At 45.6% G+C, this 19,666-nt stretch overlaps 1 protein-coding gene across 1 annotated transcript in view; it reads left to right on the top strand.

Moving 5' to 3' along the window:
* PLEKHM3 (pleckstrin homology domain containing M3) overlaps nt 1-668 on the top strand; it is a gene marked incomplete at its 3' end in the record, with an annotated part of 69,545 nt that extends 68,877 nt beyond the window's left edge. The window contains exon 7 of the mRNA XM_080621394.1: nt 491-668. Within this exon, the coding sequence (XP_080477520.1) occupies nt 491-668 (178 nt within the window). The remainder of the gene's footprint in view (nt 1-490) is intronic.
* Between the last annotated feature and the right edge of the window lie 18,998 nt (nt 669-19,666).

Genomic DNA, 19,666 nt, shown 5'->3' with positions numbered 1-19,666 from the left:
TGGGGTGACTTCTGCTGTTGAAGTGGACTGTACTTTACTCTTTTCAGAACAGCTGACCACTGGAACATCAATGAGGAAAATGTCTTATCTTGACTGTTACAAATGCTGAAATGTATCTTGATGGAAATGAATATTGTTACCCTTCGTTTACAAACCAAAGCATCAAACTTGGCTTTCATTAAACAAAAATGTCTATTCTGTGATAGACCTGAATGCTAGTTAATGAGGAGAGATAAGTATTGGTGCTGGGACAGATCCTCAGCAGTGGCAGCAAATCAGCTTGTTCTAGTGGTCCTGAGTAGCTTTACACAAGCAGAGGTGTGGGCAAGCCAGTGTTTTTTACAGCTTCACTCTTTTGAAAGGTAGCGCTCTCTGAGCTACCGGAACTGTTTGAGGGAACGTCTGCTGCCCACAATCCATGTGAAGTCCATTGCATGCTCTGGTTGGTCCTATTTTATCATTCAATGTTGACACTGATTTGTGTTTGCAGGTGTGAAAGCTGTGGTGCTGTCTTCCACTCTGAGTGCAAAGTGAAGGCTGTACCATGCCCCAGGTGTGTGCGTAAGGAATTGCAGAAGAAGCAGAAATCCTTCTGGAGGCGACTGAATATGGATGAAAACTTTGAAGAGCCTTGCAACATGTTTGAGTTGTCATATCAGAACACATGAGCTCCTCGAGGCAGTGGCCAGCCTGAAGAGAATCCCTTTCCCAGCTGCCAGCTGAAGCAACTTCTCGGCTTAGCCAGGCAGAAGTCTTCTTGCAAAGTATTATCAGACCTTCTTCATCTGTGAATAGCAGCTGCCAAAGTGGCCGTAAAGCCTTGTTGGCTTTGAAATACCAATGGCTAAACTGCATTTTGCATTGAAGTCCAGCCGCTAGCTCTCTCATGAAATGTGGTTTACTTGAAATGCTTTAGGTCTAGCTAATTAAGCACTCAACTTTTTCTTTTCCACCTCTGGAGAAGACTCTTCTTGAAGGCATAAAATATCTGCTGCCACGACCACATTAATTTTATGTTGTTAATTTAGAATTGATGAACCATCTACTTATTTATATGTATTATTTATTTATTATTAGCCTTGGCAGAGGTTCTGGTGAGGTGTTTCACAGAACCCAGTGGGGTAGGAATGATTTTAAACCCACCTGCTCTTTCTAATGTGGACACATGGATCCATTTTCTCATGTTTCCAGAGAGCTGTTCTTAAAGGATTGGTGCATTTACATGTCACTTCTTAAGGAAAGAATAGTATCTCCCATCAAACCTTATTTGGGGTGCTTGCAATCATAAGGTACAGAATAATTCCTTCAGCTATATTTATATATTTACAACCAACCCAGTGATCTATTCCATAAGCAGATAAGCAGGGGACTTACTACTTCAGGCTGGGTATATCAGTAAAGCTCTGTCATTGAAGCCCATTGAGTTTTACGCTAGTTAATCTCCATCTGTTTGAGACCATGTCTTCATCGCCAGTAACATGATGTTGGTTCTGACCTCCTGCTAGTCTCACATTTCAAGGCATTTTAAGTGTCCACATTGGTTTTGGTTTTATTTCATGAAGTTTACTTTAAGTGTTTCTCTAACCTGAACTTGTTAGACTCATAGTCAGGAAAGTGCTCCTGCCCACACTAATCAGAAAATACCTCCAAAATTGTGAAACACTCATTTGTGGTGTTCATGTGCAACTTGTGTCCTGCATTCTCTGCAAGCTGTAAGAGATTTTATACTGCTGTAGTGACTTCCATGGTGGAGAACGAAATTCCTTGAGGTGTGGTTCTGCTCCACACACCTGTAACACAGGGAAGTATTGAAAGCAGTGAGTTGCATGTATTGTAAAAGGGAAATACATGATGGATTTAACTGGGGAGATGTGTCATACTGACAGTATGTTTGATTCATTGCAGCTTCACCTGCAGTGAGCACTTAGAGATCATCCTGCCTCCAATCCACAATCTTAAATCTTTCTCCAGACTGTGCAATAATATGTGTATTACATACATATGAAAGTGTTGACATACACACACACATCTATATACAGGAAGCAAATATGGTTTCAGGAGAAATAAGCCAGTCATATATGTATTTTTACTCTCCTCTGACATAGGTTTGTGAAAATGGGAATACTTTGCTTCTTATATTATCTGCAGGCTGTTGTATTCAAAGCAGAAAGCAGTCTTGATTGTTGAAGCACCTCACTAATTGCTTAAGTATTTTAAATAAAAGAACAGGGTACATCATGCTTACATTAAAAGATAGAATGCTACAATGGGTTGCCTTGTTCTGGAGTATATGTGGTTACATTTTCCAGCCTCCAGTCAAAGAAAGTAGGTGAAGCTGAGCTTTCTCAAATTGAGTGCAACTACTATGTATATAGAAGCATGTTTATATCTGTATACGTTAGACAACCAGTGCCTTTCTTTTTCTGAAGTCCTTCTCTCAGTAGGATTCTTTGGAAGGAAGTAAGGATTTTTCCATGTCCTTGGCAAAGTAGTATAGGGATTCAATTGTTTAACAAACCTGGTGAATCATACACCTTTGTCACTAAAATTAATATTTCCCCTACAACAATGATGTCTGTCTCGGCTCACTGTTCCTCATGTGAAATGAGTTGCTTTTGGCTATCATCCTTAAAGATAGAGTGTTCCTTTCAAGTCTATTCCCATGTGAAGAATTCCCTGCATGTTCACAAGTGCAAACACTGAGGAAGTATTGTGGAATTAGTCATGCAAACAGGAACTGCAGTGCTACTGGCTGAATAAACAGTACGCTCCCATGCTTTTCAGCATGTGTCACCACAGCTAGTCCTGTGGCAAAGCCAACAGCTCTGAAACTTAGAATCTGGCAGGTACTGTTTTGAATTAACTCTAGAGAGAATGGTGGGTAATTAAAGAAAAAAAGACGGTGCTTTTCATATCATCCTGCTCTGGTATCTAAGACACCTTAAGTGCTGGTTCATGTCCAGCTCAGTTTAGAGGTGGCTGCTTGTGTGCGTCGTCAGAAACCCTACAGAGTCAAGGAATCAAGGTTCAGACATTGCAAACCACTAGTTACGTTGTCAGATGTCCTGATCTCCGAAGTACCAGTTGTGTGGGAGGTTAAATGTTCTGGTTGAATGCTGGTGTAACAGCATTGGAGTTACTCTGGCTTTGTACAGGTGTTACGGAACGGTTTCTTTGCTAATGGAGGTTTACAATAAAAAAGAGTTTGATGTCAGCAAAAGCACTGGAATTAGTCTTGGGTCTGGAACCACTGCTGTTGCTAACAGCAAAGAGCAAAAGCACGTTTTTACAATATGCTGGTGGCACCCAAAGCTTTATGTAGAAGGATGCTCTACAAGTCGGATTCATTTCTTTGAAATTCAGTGTTGTTGGAAACAAGCCAATTCCTAAAACGGACACACTTTTATTGCTGCTTTGGAAAAGTAATATAGCTTCTCATGCTAGCTATAGGAGCAGACTGTAATATGGAAGATGCTTTCCTCTCAGGGATGCCTAGCTTCTACCCAATAGAAGTTACTCCATATGAATGCATAAGATAAAGTCTTCTGTCACAGTTATGTAAGCATAATAAAAGGCTTGATCCTGCCCTCAGAAGGTGCTGATGCAGTAGGAACATGCTCTATTCATTTTTCTGGACTGCAAGGCCAAAGGATTAACTGAAACTACTGTTCACGCTGCTAACTCTCAAAAGACCCACCTCTGAAAGAACAGTTTTCCTGCAAGAGCCATCTGCTAGCAGGAGGCTCAGCCTGGGGTTCTGTAGATGGTTTGGGTTTCAGACAGCACTATGCCCTCGTGTGATCATCTCTGCTGTACAACAGTGCTGCATGCTGGTACCCACTGCTAGCTACTCATTTTCTCCCTTCTGCAGCCCACAGCCTGCACGTGGCTCTGTTCTGCAGACTTCTGGGTGAGCAGCCTCTGGAAAAGTACCTGAGGTCTTTCCAGATTGCACAGCTTTCTCCCCATACACACAGGGATGAAATTATGTATTGGTATTTCTAGTCTCGTCTTACCCATGTGTGAAATAAATTGGAACAATAGCATTTATTGTGAACTACGATACAATGTGCTGTTTGTCTCCTTCACAGAGAAGGTGCTTTCATAGCTGTCAGAGGAGAAGTTGGTCTGTACATTCAGTTACTGCTTTTGCTTCCACAGAACTTGTAATCACTGCAGAAATAGGGTGCTTCGCCGCAGTGGACTATAGCCTGCCCCTCTACAGCTGCTTAGAAACTTCTCATCTCAGTTTGGTTAGTCTGAGGTTATTTGAATCTAGGACACTGTAGAGATCCTTATTTAAGTCTCTTTTCCTCCAGCGTTCTTTTGATGAGACAAAGGACCTACCTAGTGGATGCAAACCGCAGCTTCTTTGTATATTAGCAACCTATAAAAAGAGAAATTTTGATCTCTTATGTAGAACTCCTTCTGTTGCTTTTTCTTTGGTCTGTCTTAGGTGATGAAAAATGATGGTTTTGGGATGTGGCACAACTGGGATGTGTGTATCCTGGCTGGCACATACCAATATGAGCTCATTGCTGGGAGGATAGGAATTGGCAGTTGTGAGGGTTTCTTAGATAAGTGAGAGAAGGTAGTTTTTGGTGAGGAACTTGAGTTTTTCACGGTACTCCACAGGCTCTGAAGGCCTTTTGGGAGTGAATCCTCAGGATTCCTCTGGTGCTCCTCTTGTCAAGGCTTCTCTTAATATCAGGATTATGTATATTATAATGGATTGATGATAACGTCCTGAAAGACTTAGAAAAGCAGAGGATGTCTTTTTACAGTGAGATGCAGAAGCTGCACAGTTGTATTTTGCTTTTTCCCTGTAGCAACAGAAGCCACTGAGTTTCCTGAGCTCCCCAAGGTCACGGCCTGGGTTGCAGACGACTGTTGATGTCTATAAAAGAAATGTAATTGAATAATCATCATCATCATCTTTGCTGCTCAGTTGCAAGCCAGTCCCCCCGCTCCCTCTGTCCCTGTCTTTGCTCACAGTGCTGAGCCTACAGCCTACAGCTAGACTTTGAGCTCATTGTATCGCTTTTGAACCAGTCGAGTCTGATCATTCTCTCCCTCCTAATTTGCCTTCCAGTTTTCCCTTCCCAGTAGGAGTGCCTTACAGTACGGTACATTAGTGTCCATCTCCTTGTTTTGGATTTCCTGACTGAATCTGCTGTTCCATTAACTTGTACACTTAAACTGAAGCTCTCCCGTGGCTGTGCATGCTGTTTTGCAGGGGCAGCTGAGTTCTGCTCTCAGGAAGTGAGCTCTACAGGCTGCATTTACCAGCTCTGAAGACACCACGCTGCATGGAAACCCCTCATTTTGATCAATTTGGTGCCTTAAATTTTCAGAAGTGAAAAATTTTGTCAGGAATGCTCTGCTATGAGGCAGCGTGTTTGGAGCTGGAGCTCAAACCCCTTCCTTATGGCAGTTTCCATCTCGCTAGGAGTGGTGACCATAAAATTTGTTTACCGTCTATGCTTTGAGAAGGAAATACATGAAAGGGTAGCATGGAGACGGTGCTGGTTTTTATTGCCTGTATTTTGGAGGCCAGCTGGGTTTGTCTTCAGCAGTTGTGCTTATGCAAGACCTTCAGGAGCTGTGCATATATAATAATGGCAAGCGCTGGGCATTAAAATGCGGACAGGTCACATGCAATCGTGCTCCTCCTGGAACCACTGGCCAGCCCATGCCATGTGGCGAGGGACTCCCATGCGGTGCTCCCTACCTGAATGCACAACTAGGTCCAGGGCCATGGGAGCGAAGGCGTTTCCTCAAGTCTGTCCTCAAGTAGTGCAACCTGGTTCCCTGAGGGCTAACCGGTGAGGGCTTGGTCAGCCTTACATTAGGAAAGGTTTAACCTGTTCAGATTTTAGCATGATTTGCTAAAGTATATGGCTGACTTCCGGCATGTGTCAGCCCTGGGCACATGTCCATACTGACTGTGATCTTTTAAGTGTGCATTTGACACCGGTGGCAGGAATCACATTTGACAGTGGCAGTGCTGTCACTGCATTTTAGCAGCGTAGTGAGGAGGCAGCCTGGATGATGATGTGCAAGGTCCTTCTTTACTTGAAAACCCGGGTGTGCACACACTGGCTGGGGTCATATCTTAAAATGCCAAATTCCTTAGGGTGGCCGTTAGTCCAAATCACAAAGGTGTCACTTGTGGGCAGCATCAGAGGAATCCAGGCCTGAAAAGCTCTCAGCTCTCTAGGGCCAAAGTGTGTTAGGCCTCATCTATGTGCACAAGTGTCAGTGACTTGATGATTTATTTACATGTGTCTAATTCATGTGTTGAATCAGTATAAATCCTTGAATACACAGTGTTGTTTTGGTGGGAAAGGGGTTTGTTTTGGTTTTGCTTACGCACTTGTCTATGAAGTTGATCTTGCTTTAGCTGGAGTGTGCTTTCAGACTGATTTTTAATGGCATTGATACCTGTGATACCAGGTTAGTTTATACCAGTCCATCCTGTACTTGAGCTAAGCAAAAGTAAGAATTCATGACCAAAATGTGTGTTTAAAGGGATTTAAGTGATAAAAGCACCTTCCAAACCATCTTTAGTTCAATTGAAGCAGTTAGAAGCTGGAGGAGCCAGGCGTGAGCAGCTTGAGCACGGTGGTTGATGCTGTCCCTGGCAGCCTGAGCACCAACTCACCTGCAGCACTTGCAATGGATTTCAGCATCACTGGCAGTGCACCCTGAGCTTTTGGAAAACCATTATATGTGTGTGCTATTTGTTAACTTATTGACAACCTCATTCTGTGTGTTTCATTGTTCTTGTGTTTGCATTGGGGTTTTTTTTTTACTTTTGACAAGGATTTTTATTTCATTATCTGCAACTACTAGGCAGTTGTCTTAATTTATTTTTGATGTGTAATAATGTTCTAATTTAAATTCAGTGGGTCGAATTGCTTGACACTTGAGCAGGGTTTATTTGGGTTCACTTGTGACAGCATCAGAGCACCAGTCCCTCGTGTATAAAGGCAACTCTCAATAAACACTAAGAAAAGTCGTTTGTCCTTTTTAATTTGCCTTCTGGTGGGTACTGCATTCCGGGTAGGACAAGCTTTGGAATGCTGTTTTCCTTAAAAGAGCTAATCTGCTGGTGGAAAGTCTTCCAAATCTAAGCAAATGATGATATTTACTGTTCCTGATCTGAACCAGGAGGTCTCTGGAAGTACTGTCAATGACTGCGCCAAGCTTTGCAGGTTTGGATTCCCAGTTAAATCTCTCCGATGTTTTTTGAAAGCCACAAATGCCTGGGGTTTTGATGTTGCTGTCAACAGCTTCCAAGGAAACTTGGTGGGATCTGTTGTTGTCAGGTACCTTTGGATACGGAGCTCCTAGGAGGCAGGAGGTATAGGGAGGCACCTCCCCACTGTGTGGCTCTCCGTGGACCTCTGCCAGAAGGGTCCAAGCTCAGGGGCTTGAGTCCTAAGCAAGGGAGGCATCTCCCAGCTGAAGGGAGCTGAAGGGACCACTGAAGGGCTGGAAGGGCATGACTTTGCCCCCATCATAAGGGCTGTCCAGCCAACAGATGTAGGAGCAGGCATGATTCCTGCTCCTCTGGGCTGCTTCTTGCAGTGCAGCAGCTGAAGAACTTATGCAGCTCCTTGGAGCTGTGGCTTTGGTGACCAAGGATTGCAGCGCTGAGCTGTGGTGGAGCTCATGGGCATAAACCCACTGCCTGAGGGCCCCAGAGAAATCCACACCCAGCCCCATGCTCCTGTGGCCTTCAAAGAGAAGGAATATCGCCTCCCTCACTGTCTTCCTGCTCCTCCTCAGAAAGACTAGAAATCCACCAGGAATGTCAGTCCTCTCCCCTGCAGGAACCTTTGGACTTCATCTCTGTGATGAAATCGGCTACAAGTAAGGAGTTAATATTTGACCAGGACCACAAAAGCTGTACAAGAAAACCACGGGCAAGACCTTCTCTTCCTCCTTATTTGCTTTACAAGGTGAGCAAATTCCATTATGATGTCTCTTTCACCATTCACTGCCACCTCCCTTCCTCATTTCACCCTGTAAGAGATGGTAGGAAAAGCATCAACACAGAGCAGAGACTGGGGGGTCTAGGGAGCCCTGGGAGGAGTGCTTTGGTTGGTTTTTTTGTGTCCTCCTGTGTCTGTATTTATACAGTTTCTTCTGTCCTCCTTGCCTGTGCCCAGCCTCCCTGTTGTGCTCTGTTCGAGTGTATGAACCATCACTGAAACAGCTGCTGACAGGACAGGAACCATCACTCCGATAGCTGTCATGGGCAACTGGGGGCTGGAGTTTCAAGCAACCTTTCCTTTGGTTCCAGTCAGGAACAGTGATGGGATTTTTCTCCCTGCTGTGCAGGGTCGCTACATGAAAGCTGTGCCCTCCTGTGAAGTGCAACTCTGCCAAAATAATCTTACCTTGGCAGCCCTGTTCTTAACTGCTGCATGCACACCCACACAGCCATGCTTTTTGGGTTGGTCTGTTACCCATTTGTGTTAATTTATCAGCTAGCCTTCAATGCAGCAGGCCACAGAAAATACCAGTCAGACTGTGAACTGCAGCTTCCCCTCCAGATCCCCTGGAAAGCAGTAGCAAAGGGGGACAGACTGGCACCCACAGAGCATCCACCCACCTTGTTCTCTTCATGGCTGATACTCCTCATGCTGGTGGGGCAAGGCAGTGGTTTATAACCATATAAGCTTATGTGTTTGGGAATATTAGATCACGGGCAAATCTTATAACCAAGACTGCAAGTCTTTTGGGCTTTGTACCTTCATGTTCTTGTTGCACGTTAAATGCTTTACAATAGGTAGAGCCAGGAGGGTTGATCATCTCCTATGGCCAAGTCCCATGAGTGATATTATGGTTTGTATCACCTGAGCATGCCAAGTCAAGCTCTAGCTCTTCTCTTAAAGTTGAGGGCAGTTCATTTGTTAAAGTTGCCCCTTGAGCTCTTAGACCAGAATTAACAGCATTTGGTTTAATATAGGAAGTTGAGTGGTTTTCTAAAAGGTGGCAGAACCGGAATGCAGCTCTTCCTCAGGGGGTAAGTGACAGTGTCCACAAGTCTATGAAGTCCTGAGGACACTGTCAAAATGGTACAAGCTCCTTGTCCAGAACGGTGCTCCAGGCTCAAGGAAACAAGTCCTTTTTTCCTTTCAAATTTTCCATATTGTGTACGATACAGTCCAGATTGCAGTACCGCAATAGATTAACCCAAATAGGTTCTTTCTTTAGGGATGGAGAGGGACCTTCAGGTCTGGGGCTTACCATACCTTTTTCAGTGAAAGGCACGCTGAGGGCAAATGAAAGCATTCTCTGTGTGTGTACATAGCGCTGGACTGTCTTTTTTAGAGTTCTTGTTTAACTAAATGCTCTCCAAAATAGAGGTCCCATCTAGAGGCCTGAGTATTACTACTATGAGAAGGTGGTGAAAAGCATCTCAGATAATCAGGTGTCACAAGTGAAACCAGACAAAGTCTCCAAGGCAAGCAGGAGTAAATTCCAACCATTTTAAGCATAGATAAATATAAAACTTGGCATTGCAGCTGTAAACATGCTAAAAAGTCAGTCTGCTCTTTATAGCAAGTGACTTGATTTTCTATAACTGAGACAGAGGCATTAGCCTCAGATACTAAAAATGAAGTTGTAAGGCTCATCTGGTTAAACAAGAGAAGGCAGATAAGAGCTTGTGTTAAGGGCTGAACTTTTATTGACTTGGGAGTTCCCAGATGTTTATTATGTAGGTACGATATGATGTACTTAGAGGTGAATAAGAAGGAATTGTTAGTAAAGTTAAGTATTGTTTAAAAATAAGATGGTACCAGTTGAAATGTCAGTCGTTGGAACAGGTTGCCCAGGGAAGTGGTTGAGTCACTATCCCTGGAGATATTTAAGACATGTTGACATGGTGCTTAGGGACACAGTTTAGTGGTAGACTTGGCAGTATTAGGTTAACAGTTAGACTCAATGATCTTTTCTAACCTAAACGATTCTGTGATTCTAAGTTACTGAATCTGTAACTGTAATCAGTGTGCATAGAGCACTTCAGTCCAAAGTGCTTGCACAGCACTAAAGATTATAAATTAATCTCATTTGTGACTGGCACTGGAGGCCGTTACCTAAAGTGCAATAACTAAGTCATGGAACATGATGAGTGTTTCTCCACTGACTTGTGCCTTGCCCTGCAAGTATTCCCACTGATTTCTGAGAGCAGGGTGTACTGATTCTGACAGGAGCAAGGTTAGGGTGAAAGAACTGAGACCCCAGCACCTTCTGTCATCAGACATCAGCACGCAGTCACTAGAGACACTGGTGGATGTTGTTTGTTGTGTACATACTGCAAAATGTCCTGTTCTAGCTTGGACTCTGCACTTCTGAAGAGCACTTGCCTCTGATTTAACAGACAGCATGACTGATCCTTTAAGCAGGTACAGGCTCTGTTGACTTCAATTAAAACTGTAGTTTGTGAAGAACCAGAGCTGGGCTCTCAGTGTTCAGAGACATGAGCTGTAGCAGTGTATAAAATTGGCAGATTCCTCATAAAATGCATATACATCTAGCACAGAGTTAACCCTGGCTGATAACAGGTAAAAAAGGGCAAAAGTCTAATAAAACAAGGGTCCCTACTGTAGGCATTTACACAGTATTGACATTGTGAGCCATGCTTAGGGATTTGCGTCAAGTGTTACTGAGCTGTCATAAAACAATAAAGTACTTCTGTGAAGGGCTTGGGGCAAAGGGGAGGCAGAGAAGTCTCACTATATAAGGCCCTCCTCCAGCACCCGTGGTAATCCATGGGAATGTTTCCATAGCTGTTGGCAGGAGCTGTGTGGAGGCCAGCTAGGGGAGGGCGAGCACAAGCAGCACGTTTACTATGTTTAGAGCAGGTAACTAGTGGCTTTGACTCAGGGAGGGTATTGCCACTACCAAGTTTCAGGAGCCTAATGCAGCTGACAAGTCCACCTTGCAACCAGTGGAGAGAGATGAGGGTTCCTGCCGGGACCAGAGATGTATCTGACCTGGATTATCCTCTGGTGTTTCATAGGAATGCTGACAAGGACCCATAAAAGCTAAGATGACATTAATAAAAATACTGTGATCAGGGCGGCCAGGAGGTGAAAAGGGCAAGAGTCCAGGGTCCCAGCGTTTCTACACGGCGTGCCCTGGACTCGGCACGCTTTCAGCTCTAGGCTGTTGCAGCTCCATCTCTCACACTGGGCTCGCAGTAGGCTTCCCCTCTTGGCTGCAGGACCAGACTTTGCAGCTGAGCTCAGTGTTTATATGTAGTGGACCAAACTGAAATGCCAGTCCCGATCAGTCAGAGCACCAGGGAGTTCAAATCCAGGCACAGTGCCTGCATGGCCATGGGTCTGTGGCTCCAGTTTGTCCCCCCTGCTCTTCATGAGGTTATGGCAAGATTTCATCTCCAAACCATGTATTGCTCTTCCACTAGAGGTGGTTCCTATGTGGTTGTTCCCTGGTTAGATGCCACTGCATGGGAAGGTGTTCTCTTTTTTCTTTCCAGATGCAGGAAGTAATTCTTTTCAATCACTGCATGTAGCAGCACTGTTCTCCAGCACAGCAGTCCCACAGCTGTCCTAGAGCTGTCCTACAGGGGATGGGAGAGTTACCTGCTTCCTGACCCTACTCTGGACAGTGCTTCTCAAAAATCAGCCAGCTTCAAAACAGAGAATCATCTCCTTTGAGAAGGGGCATTTCAGAGCCCTTCATAAACCTGAGTGTTGCCACAAGCCTGGCTTGCCTTGTTTTCTCTGTCAGGAACCAGAGTTCCTGAGGGAGCTGATATGGGCTGTTCGGAAAACAGTGGGTAGATGTTGAGCGCTTCAGCATCTGACCCCACATCTCTTAACTGAATTGATTTTTAGCCTAGGCAACTGGATAAATCCATAACTGGATTAACTGGATAAGTCTTTCTCCGAAACATTGTCTATGCCATTTCCTGACCCAGGTTTCATCTTAAAAGCTTATGAGTAGAGCTGAAGCCTGTCCCTTATGAGGTACATCAGCCCCCACACGCCAGGGCTAACTTTGCATTGAGGCAGCTCTGAGAGACCATGGACTCACTCAAACTGAATCTCAGTATGAGACTGGGTTGGTCCCTTCCTCTGAGTCCTGGGAGGTGTCACGGTGGCAATAAAAAGCCTCAGTCTGTGGCACACGTCCCTTTCATTCCTCCCATCCTCAGCTCAGCTGGTGCTGGAGATGTGGCCCAGATGTGTTTCTGTTCTCAACAGCTCTGCAAGCTCCTACTCTACAGGACAGCCTACCCCTGCAGAGCACTGTAGGAAGACCCTGTCCTTGCATCCCACTGTCCTTATGCAAAGAAAGGGGATTTCAGTTCAGTAAGAGGTGAGCTGTCTCACACACGTGCACCCAGAGCAGAGTGCTGCAGCATCAGCATCCCCTTGGCTTTGTATGTGATCTTGTCTCATGAATATCTCAGTGGTGTCCTCCTCACATGAGCTCCTCAGTCTCTGGGATGGTGAGACAGCCTGCGGGATGACACATTTACTTTACACATCTCTTGCTCTGCGTAGCCACCCATTAAAATCGCTCGCTTTACCCTTCTACGCAGGAATATGGGGGGAGCTTGGAGCAAACTGCTTGGGACTGGCAGGGCCATACACACGGGAGATACTGAGGAGAGCGTGTTTCTGGCTCCTCACGCTCCTTTTCACGGACCCTCCTCACTGATTGGAAAAGACCCATGTCCGTCCGTCCGTCCGTCCCCCCCCCCCCAGCCCCCTCTTCCTCCCCGGCCGCACAATTGTCACCGCCAATTAGTGCATTGTTAGGGCACACAATGGCGCTGTGGCCACTGGAATGGGACGCTTTTGTGCGTCTCCAGTCGGCTGTAGGGGCAGTCAAGATTCATTTAGGGCCTTACACAACATGGACAGAAAATACTATCAGAAAAGCAAAAGGGGGAAAGAAAAAGGGAGGGAGAGAGAGGTAGCGGGGAAGGGAGGGGGGCGAAGCCTGCTATTCAGGGGTTAGCCCAGCCGCATGAAAGGCCCAAGAAGTAGTGCCACATTGAAGACGCCCCTTGGAACACAAAAAGGAACCAGGGCTTAATAGTAATTAGTGGGCAAACTGCAAAGAGCGCCGTGGCTCTCCAGTGAATTGTTCCTGCGCTTGCTGCCACCGCTGCCCCTTCCCCCTTCCCTTCGGCTCCGGCCGGAGGGGAGCAGCGCAGGGATGGGAACTGGCAGCCCTCCTGTGCTCAGCACGCTCTGGGGAGGCCCCATCTAGCTCTTCTTTGTGGCAGGTAAATTGGATTTTGTTCCCTAAAGCTCGTAGCCAATTACAGGAGGCACTCTGCAGCCGGGGCGCAGGGGTATGGTTCTGGGATCAGCACTGTGCCTGTGTCAAGGACCTTTAAAGCAGTCCAGTCACTTTTTGGAGCCTGGCACAACGCACTGGGCTGTGTTTGTCCGTGAGCTGTCCCTCTTCCCCCAGCAGAGCCCTGGAAGTCACTGCTGCTGTTCTCGTCTGCTTCAGGTGTTCCCCTCTTTGCTCATAAAATAATCACCTGTATGGGTTTGTAGGATCTGTATAGGGAAAGGCCTGATAGCAGCTCTGTCAGCTTAATAGGTGTGAGGAATCTGCTCAGTCTGAAGACCAATCCTTGCCCTTCCTTCTCCACAGAAGTCTGCACAGTGCAAACAGTGCTTACACTCACCCTTTTCCCCTTGTTTTTGTGTCAGCTCTCAGTCATGCTAAGGCCTTCACTGGTATTTCTTAAAGCACATTTTGGCCCAGCACAGCCTGGGTTTGTCTTGGGTAGCTGCATTAGCGTGCAGCTGAGTATATTTAATCTCTGCTTCTGTAGAGATCAGCTAGTTGCTTTCATCAGTCTCAGCTCATCTCTTGAACTGCTCACACTAGATTTAGTCAGGAGCTTACGTGCCCAGCAGTTAGCTGTGTCTCAGGAATATGCCAAATTGAAAGATCCATAAGGCAGTGATTCAAAGAAATCACTTCACAGTACACACTGTAAAGTAAAGCACAGACCCTTATTGGCACTGGGAGCCCATGGGGTTCAAACCTCCATACATGTCTCCCAAGCACAGTAAATTTCAGGGGGGTTTATACTTTACATTGTCATCTTGATATAATTTTATTTAAAGCATTCACACATACAATTTGGTAAGTTATAGAACTGTAGTCCTCTTATCCTACTGCACACTTGGTTCTATGTGTCTACTGGCAACGACAGTCTATTGGTTAGCTTTTAGCTTTAGTAGTATTGATTAACTGCTAATACCTGAGAGCTATGTGCTTAGTTCTTTGTTCAAATTGTTATCATATCTTACCATGAGGGATGTCCCTGCTTAGAAGCAATTTACAGAAGCAGATGCAAGCGGTCTACAGGCCAGAGTTCTAATGCATTGTTTATCATGCCTCACCAGAAGGGCAGGTTCCCACCCTCAGAGGAGCCCCCTGTTGAGTGAGCATTCCTGTTTAGGTTCTAAGTCATACTCATGCTAAAAAGTAGTTATTTCAGCTCAGGCCTAATGGCTTGCTCTCATTATGTTGTCAGAGAATCTAAATAAAATCTATGGAAGGATGCTGCAAGGCCTGGTGTTGAGTTTGTTGGCTCTTCTCAGCTGATGGATGTGTGTTTTGGATATCCTTGGATACAGGGGTTCTGGAACAGGTGCTGATTCCAAGCAGACCAGACACAATCCCACAACTTAAACTGGACTCTTGCAGATTCAGCTCAGTATAAATTAGACCAGACACCAACTGATCAAATTTAGTAGTCTACGCTGGAAACGCATCTGAACTGCAGCTTATGAAGACGATAAACACACAGAGGTAGTTTTGGACCACTGTCTCTCTGCTGGTAGAGACTGAAAATACCTCATCATTGCCTCCGTTAGCTACAGGGACAACACTCTCCTCTCTCTAAGATACCTGAGAAATGTAAGAGATGCAGCTGCTTCTCCAGTACCAGTCTTTTCCCATGACCTGGAAGTGGCAGCCACTCTGTATGTCTATACAAAATGGGTTTGATTGTATTAGAACAGTGAAAATAAGATTCACAACCAAGACTTTTGGTCTGTCCAAAATCCCATCACGGGTTTCACACGAGGCTGAGGACAGCACAGCGGGCATCAAGGACTTGGCTGGCATTGCTGGGACGGCTCCCACAAAGCAAACAGGATCAGGGAGCTCACAGAGTACGTGTCTCGCAGATAAGAGCTGGTTGAAGGCACTGTCTCACAACACGGAACGTGCCTGTCTCTCACCAGCCACAACACGTCCTCTCTCTGCTAATTAGCAGCATCCCTGGCAGAGTCTCAGCTGAAAGGATTACACTGTCTTCTCACCTTGCCCTCTCCCTTCCTCCCCCAGAGAGGGATGTTCAGCCCTGTTGGGATGCAGCCTGGCTGGCACAGGTAAGGAATCAGCCTTCTTCCCCTCTAGACTGCACCTCTACCAGGAAGGGGTTTCATCTCCAGGACCATCAGCCTGGCCCTGACTGAACGGACGTGCAGCCTCACATCCCTGCAGTGTAGCACTGGAGGTTGTCAGCCTAATGTGCTCTAGTGGAATGGAAACAGAGGGCAGCGTCTGCAGCAGGAGCCAGAATGGTCTTTTTCCAGCTCAGGACTGGAGGGTTGATTTCCCAGCTCTATGTAGCCATAAGGGCAAATCACAGAACTTTCCTATCTGCAAAAGCAGGCAGAATTACCTGTTATTTCTTCTGTATTTTATGTTCCTTGGCTGCTCAACCTGAGAGCTGCTTGTACTGCAGCTGCGTTCAGCACCCAGCAAATAATGAGGTGGTGTGGCAGAAGCTCGCATGGTAGTTTTTCCGAGTGCACTCCGTGGGTCCTGTCTGTGTCGTGACAGTGTAGTGAGGGCTGGGGTCTGGCAGTGCCAGCCTCTAGGAGGCATGGAGGAGGGCTACTCCACCATTGTCATGCCATGAGGAAGATGCTGACCTGTGTGAACCCCATCTCTGCAGCGGTTGTGCTACCTTTTTTGTCAGCTTGCTGCTTACATACAACCAGTTTGATTGTATCAGTCTGGTGAAAAGAGCCTGTATGAGGACCACACAGCCTCACGTCAAAGATTTTGGCACCCCTGTGCTAGCACTTGTAGAAGGATTGAAGATATTTTAGGGCACTTTCTTGCACCAACAAGACATATCCCAAGCAGGGCAACATCGCTGTGCACTTGATGGTGCTGCACATGGCAGTGAAGTACAGGATATAGAGAATGTGTTCCTTCTTTCTCCCAACAAATCTCTTGAAGTGCCCCGATTCTGTGAGACTAGTCCCTGCTAAAGCTACTGCAGTTTAAAATTGAGCTCTGTGGATCACTTGCATGTATTAATTCTTCACATCTAATACCTGAATGTGAAGGTTTCTAGCAACATCCTTTGACCTGTGTATTACATTATCCCATGACTTGCAGGAGGAAGTAATCAAAACATGTATAATTCCAGCAAGTGCTAATTACCTTTTCATCTGTTTCTGCCTCTTTTTGCTTGTGTTCAATAAATGTTGATTATGCAGGGATTTAAATCTGTGTTTCAACATAATTTGGTTCATTTGATGTAAATGACACGCCTCACTAAGCCTTAGCTCCAGATATTCCTCCAGCCCTATGTCAGGCACTTCAAGGATGTCAAAAGCAGATATGGAGAATCTGAAGTGCCTGGTCTTAGCATGAATGCCTGAAAGGTCAGGGAGAGGACATTGTTTCAGCAGGTCTCTGGCCTTGATACCTGCTGGTTCAGGAAAACCTGAAAACACAGCACGTGTGTATTGCATATGGACTTCCTCCTTCTGGGGTACTGCAGATGAGTGTGCCTGCAGGATGAAGCTTTCAGATACTGTGTGATTTTTAATTGCCTCTGGTCTTGAGTGGGAAATGTGACATATTGTAAAGGAGTTCAATTGCCAGGGGATAGGTCTGTAACAATTTCTGGAAATAAAGATTCCTTAAGGTTGCCTCAAAAAGGTCCAGAATTGCTGCACTTGGGAAATCTGGATTATAGCATCTTAAGAGGTTAAGACAGACTGAACTTGAACTACTCTGCTCTCGTGAGACCTCACTTGGAGCATTGTGTGCAGTTCTGGTGTCCTCAACATAAAAAGGACATGGAACTGCTGGAACAAGTCCAGAGGAGGGCCACGAGGATGATCAGGGGGCTGGAGCACCTCCCGTATGAAGATAGGCTGAGAAAGTTGGGGCTGTTCAGCCTGGAGAAGAGAAGGCTGCGTGGAGACCTCAGAGCAGCCTTCCAGTATCTGAAGGGGGCCTACAAGGATGCTGGGGAGGGACTCTTCATCAGGGACTGTAGTGACAGGAAAAGGGGTAACGGGTTAAAACTTAAACAGGGGAAGTTTAGATTGGATATAAGGAAGAAATTCTTTACTGTGAGGGTGGTGAGGCACTGGAATGGGTTGCTCAAGGAAGTTGTGAATACTCCATCACTGGCAGTGTTCAAGGCCAGGTTGGAAAGAGCCTTGGGTGACTTTGTTTAGTGAGCGACTTTGGTCTGTGTTGAGAATACAATCACAGAATCATAGAATAGTTAGGGTTGGAAAGGACCTTAAAATCATCAAGTTCCAACCGCCCTGCCATGGGCAGGGACACCTCACACTGGAGCAGGTTGTTCCAAGCCTCATTCAACCTGGCCTTGAACACTGCCAGGGATGGGGCTGATAAAATATTGCTACTGTAACAGATACTGACTTAACTTTGGTGTAAAACAAGCAAATAGAAACAAATTTCCAAAGGCTGTGATGTGGGGCAGGGCAGGACAGGGCAGGGAAAGCATTGTGCCAGAGCTGAACTTCTTTGAGCAGTTTCGCCCCAAAGGTGTCTCATGGCAAAGGGGGCAGAAAAAGGAAATACCTGTTTAAGATGGCATTGGTTAAAGCACAGTTGGTCTGAAGATAAAGCAAGCAGTAATTAGTCTTTGTTGTTGTTATTATTACTGTTGTTGTTGTTATTTCATAGGGGCATTTGATTGCTCCCACGTGTGAGTTGGGGTTTTGTTTTACTTGCATTCAGAGTCGAAGCTGGTGTGAGCCAGCACCAATCTTTGCCAGGCAGTGAAGCCAAGATCCTTCACACCTGCTGAGAAGCCTGGCCAGGGGTTGGGCTTCTCAAATCTGCACCTGTCTTCAGAAGCCAACACTTGCGTTTCTGCATGGCAGTCCCCAGGGAAGTGGTGATGGTCCCACCTCAGATGCACATAGAGGTTAGATGGGCCATGGTGGAAGCCATGGCTGTTCAGGTCACTTTTGCTGGACATTCAGATCACACAGGGCAAAACTTGAGTGGTGCGTGGGAAATGCTCTGCTCTCGGAGCTGGGAAATGGCCTGAGCTGCTGAGAGCACGAGAGGGGCAAGCTCCGGCCCCTTGGTCAAGAAAAAATCTCAGATTTCATGCTTCAAGGTTGCTCATTTGGCAGCTTTCCTGAGAGCACAATTCAGTTACAGCTATAAGCATACAAATGTATGTGTGGTACAATTACCCTGCTTGGAATTCCCAGCGGAGCAAAGTCTTTAACACTGGAAAATACTTGGAGTAACTTCTTTGCAATGTGTAGAGCAGCAAGCATTTCAGGAACAATCTGACTGTGTATTTAAGCAGTCATTACTACCTTCTGGGTAAATAACACATGTTTTTAAAATGGTCTCTATACACAATAGCCTCTAACACAACAAATCCTAATTGCTCTGAAGGACCCATTAGGCTGTACCGGGTCAATTCATGGCAGAGTTTTGTTGAAAGTCACTCACCCTGTTGTTACATAAGCCACAATTTGAAAGTCCATAAATAAGTATTTGCCCAATGAAGAGTGAGGGCTTTGCCAGGGCCATGCTAATTTATCATGTCAGCTTCACTGTGAGGCTGTTTTCTTCTCAAGGGCCCATGTGAAAAAGAAAAAAGAAAGAAAAGGAAAAAGAAGCACAACGCGATGTGTTTCTAAACCTGCAGACCTGAAAAGGGCCAGGCTGCAGTGTGCTCCCCAAGAAAATCAAATGTAAAGTTCACTGCCTCCTCCCAGTCTCAGCATTGGACCCTTCCTCATCTTCAGCCACCCGTCCTGTGCCTTTGGGCCAGGGCCCTGATCCTGCCTCTGCCTTGTGCATGCTGTGGCGGTGGCACCCTGGGGCAGGAGCACCACTTTGGTGTACCAGCCTCACAGAAAGGGGTCCCAGTGCCTAGGGAGACCAACAGAAACAGATTATGTACATTTTATGTGCACTAGTATATACAGCTGTTGTTAAGTAATAATTGACGAGTCCAGCAAGATGAGTTTCAAATGCAGTCATTCTTTCTGATTTTACTTCAGTCTTATTTATCTGAACTTTGCATTTACAAGCTGCAGCACTTGTGTCAGGCATTACTAAAGTCTGTGTGCTGCTGGAAATTAGGGTTTTTTCCATTAATTCACTCAGAAGCCATTTAGTTCCATGTAGCTTTTTGAATATGGCTATAGTTTGGCATGGTTTGGTTTTCCTATTGTAAGGTGTGTAATTATAGAGGTATATATAAAACCAAACAGAATTGGTATAGGTCAGGAATTTTTAGGGAATTTCAACAAGGCATCTAAGGTGAAAAGCATTCAAGTGATTTAAATCTGGATTCCTGTCCCCAGCCTAAGTTTTAAGTCAT

The sequence above is a fragment of the Psittacula echo genome, assembly GCF_963264785.1.
Source record: "Psittacula echo genome assembly, chromosome: 6".
Lineage (NCBI taxonomy): Eukaryota > Metazoa > Chordata > Aves > Psittaciformes > Psittacidae > Psittacula > Psittacula echo.
Note: the sequence above shows the minus strand (reverse complement) of the source record. Positions and strands in the feature narration are given on the sequence as shown.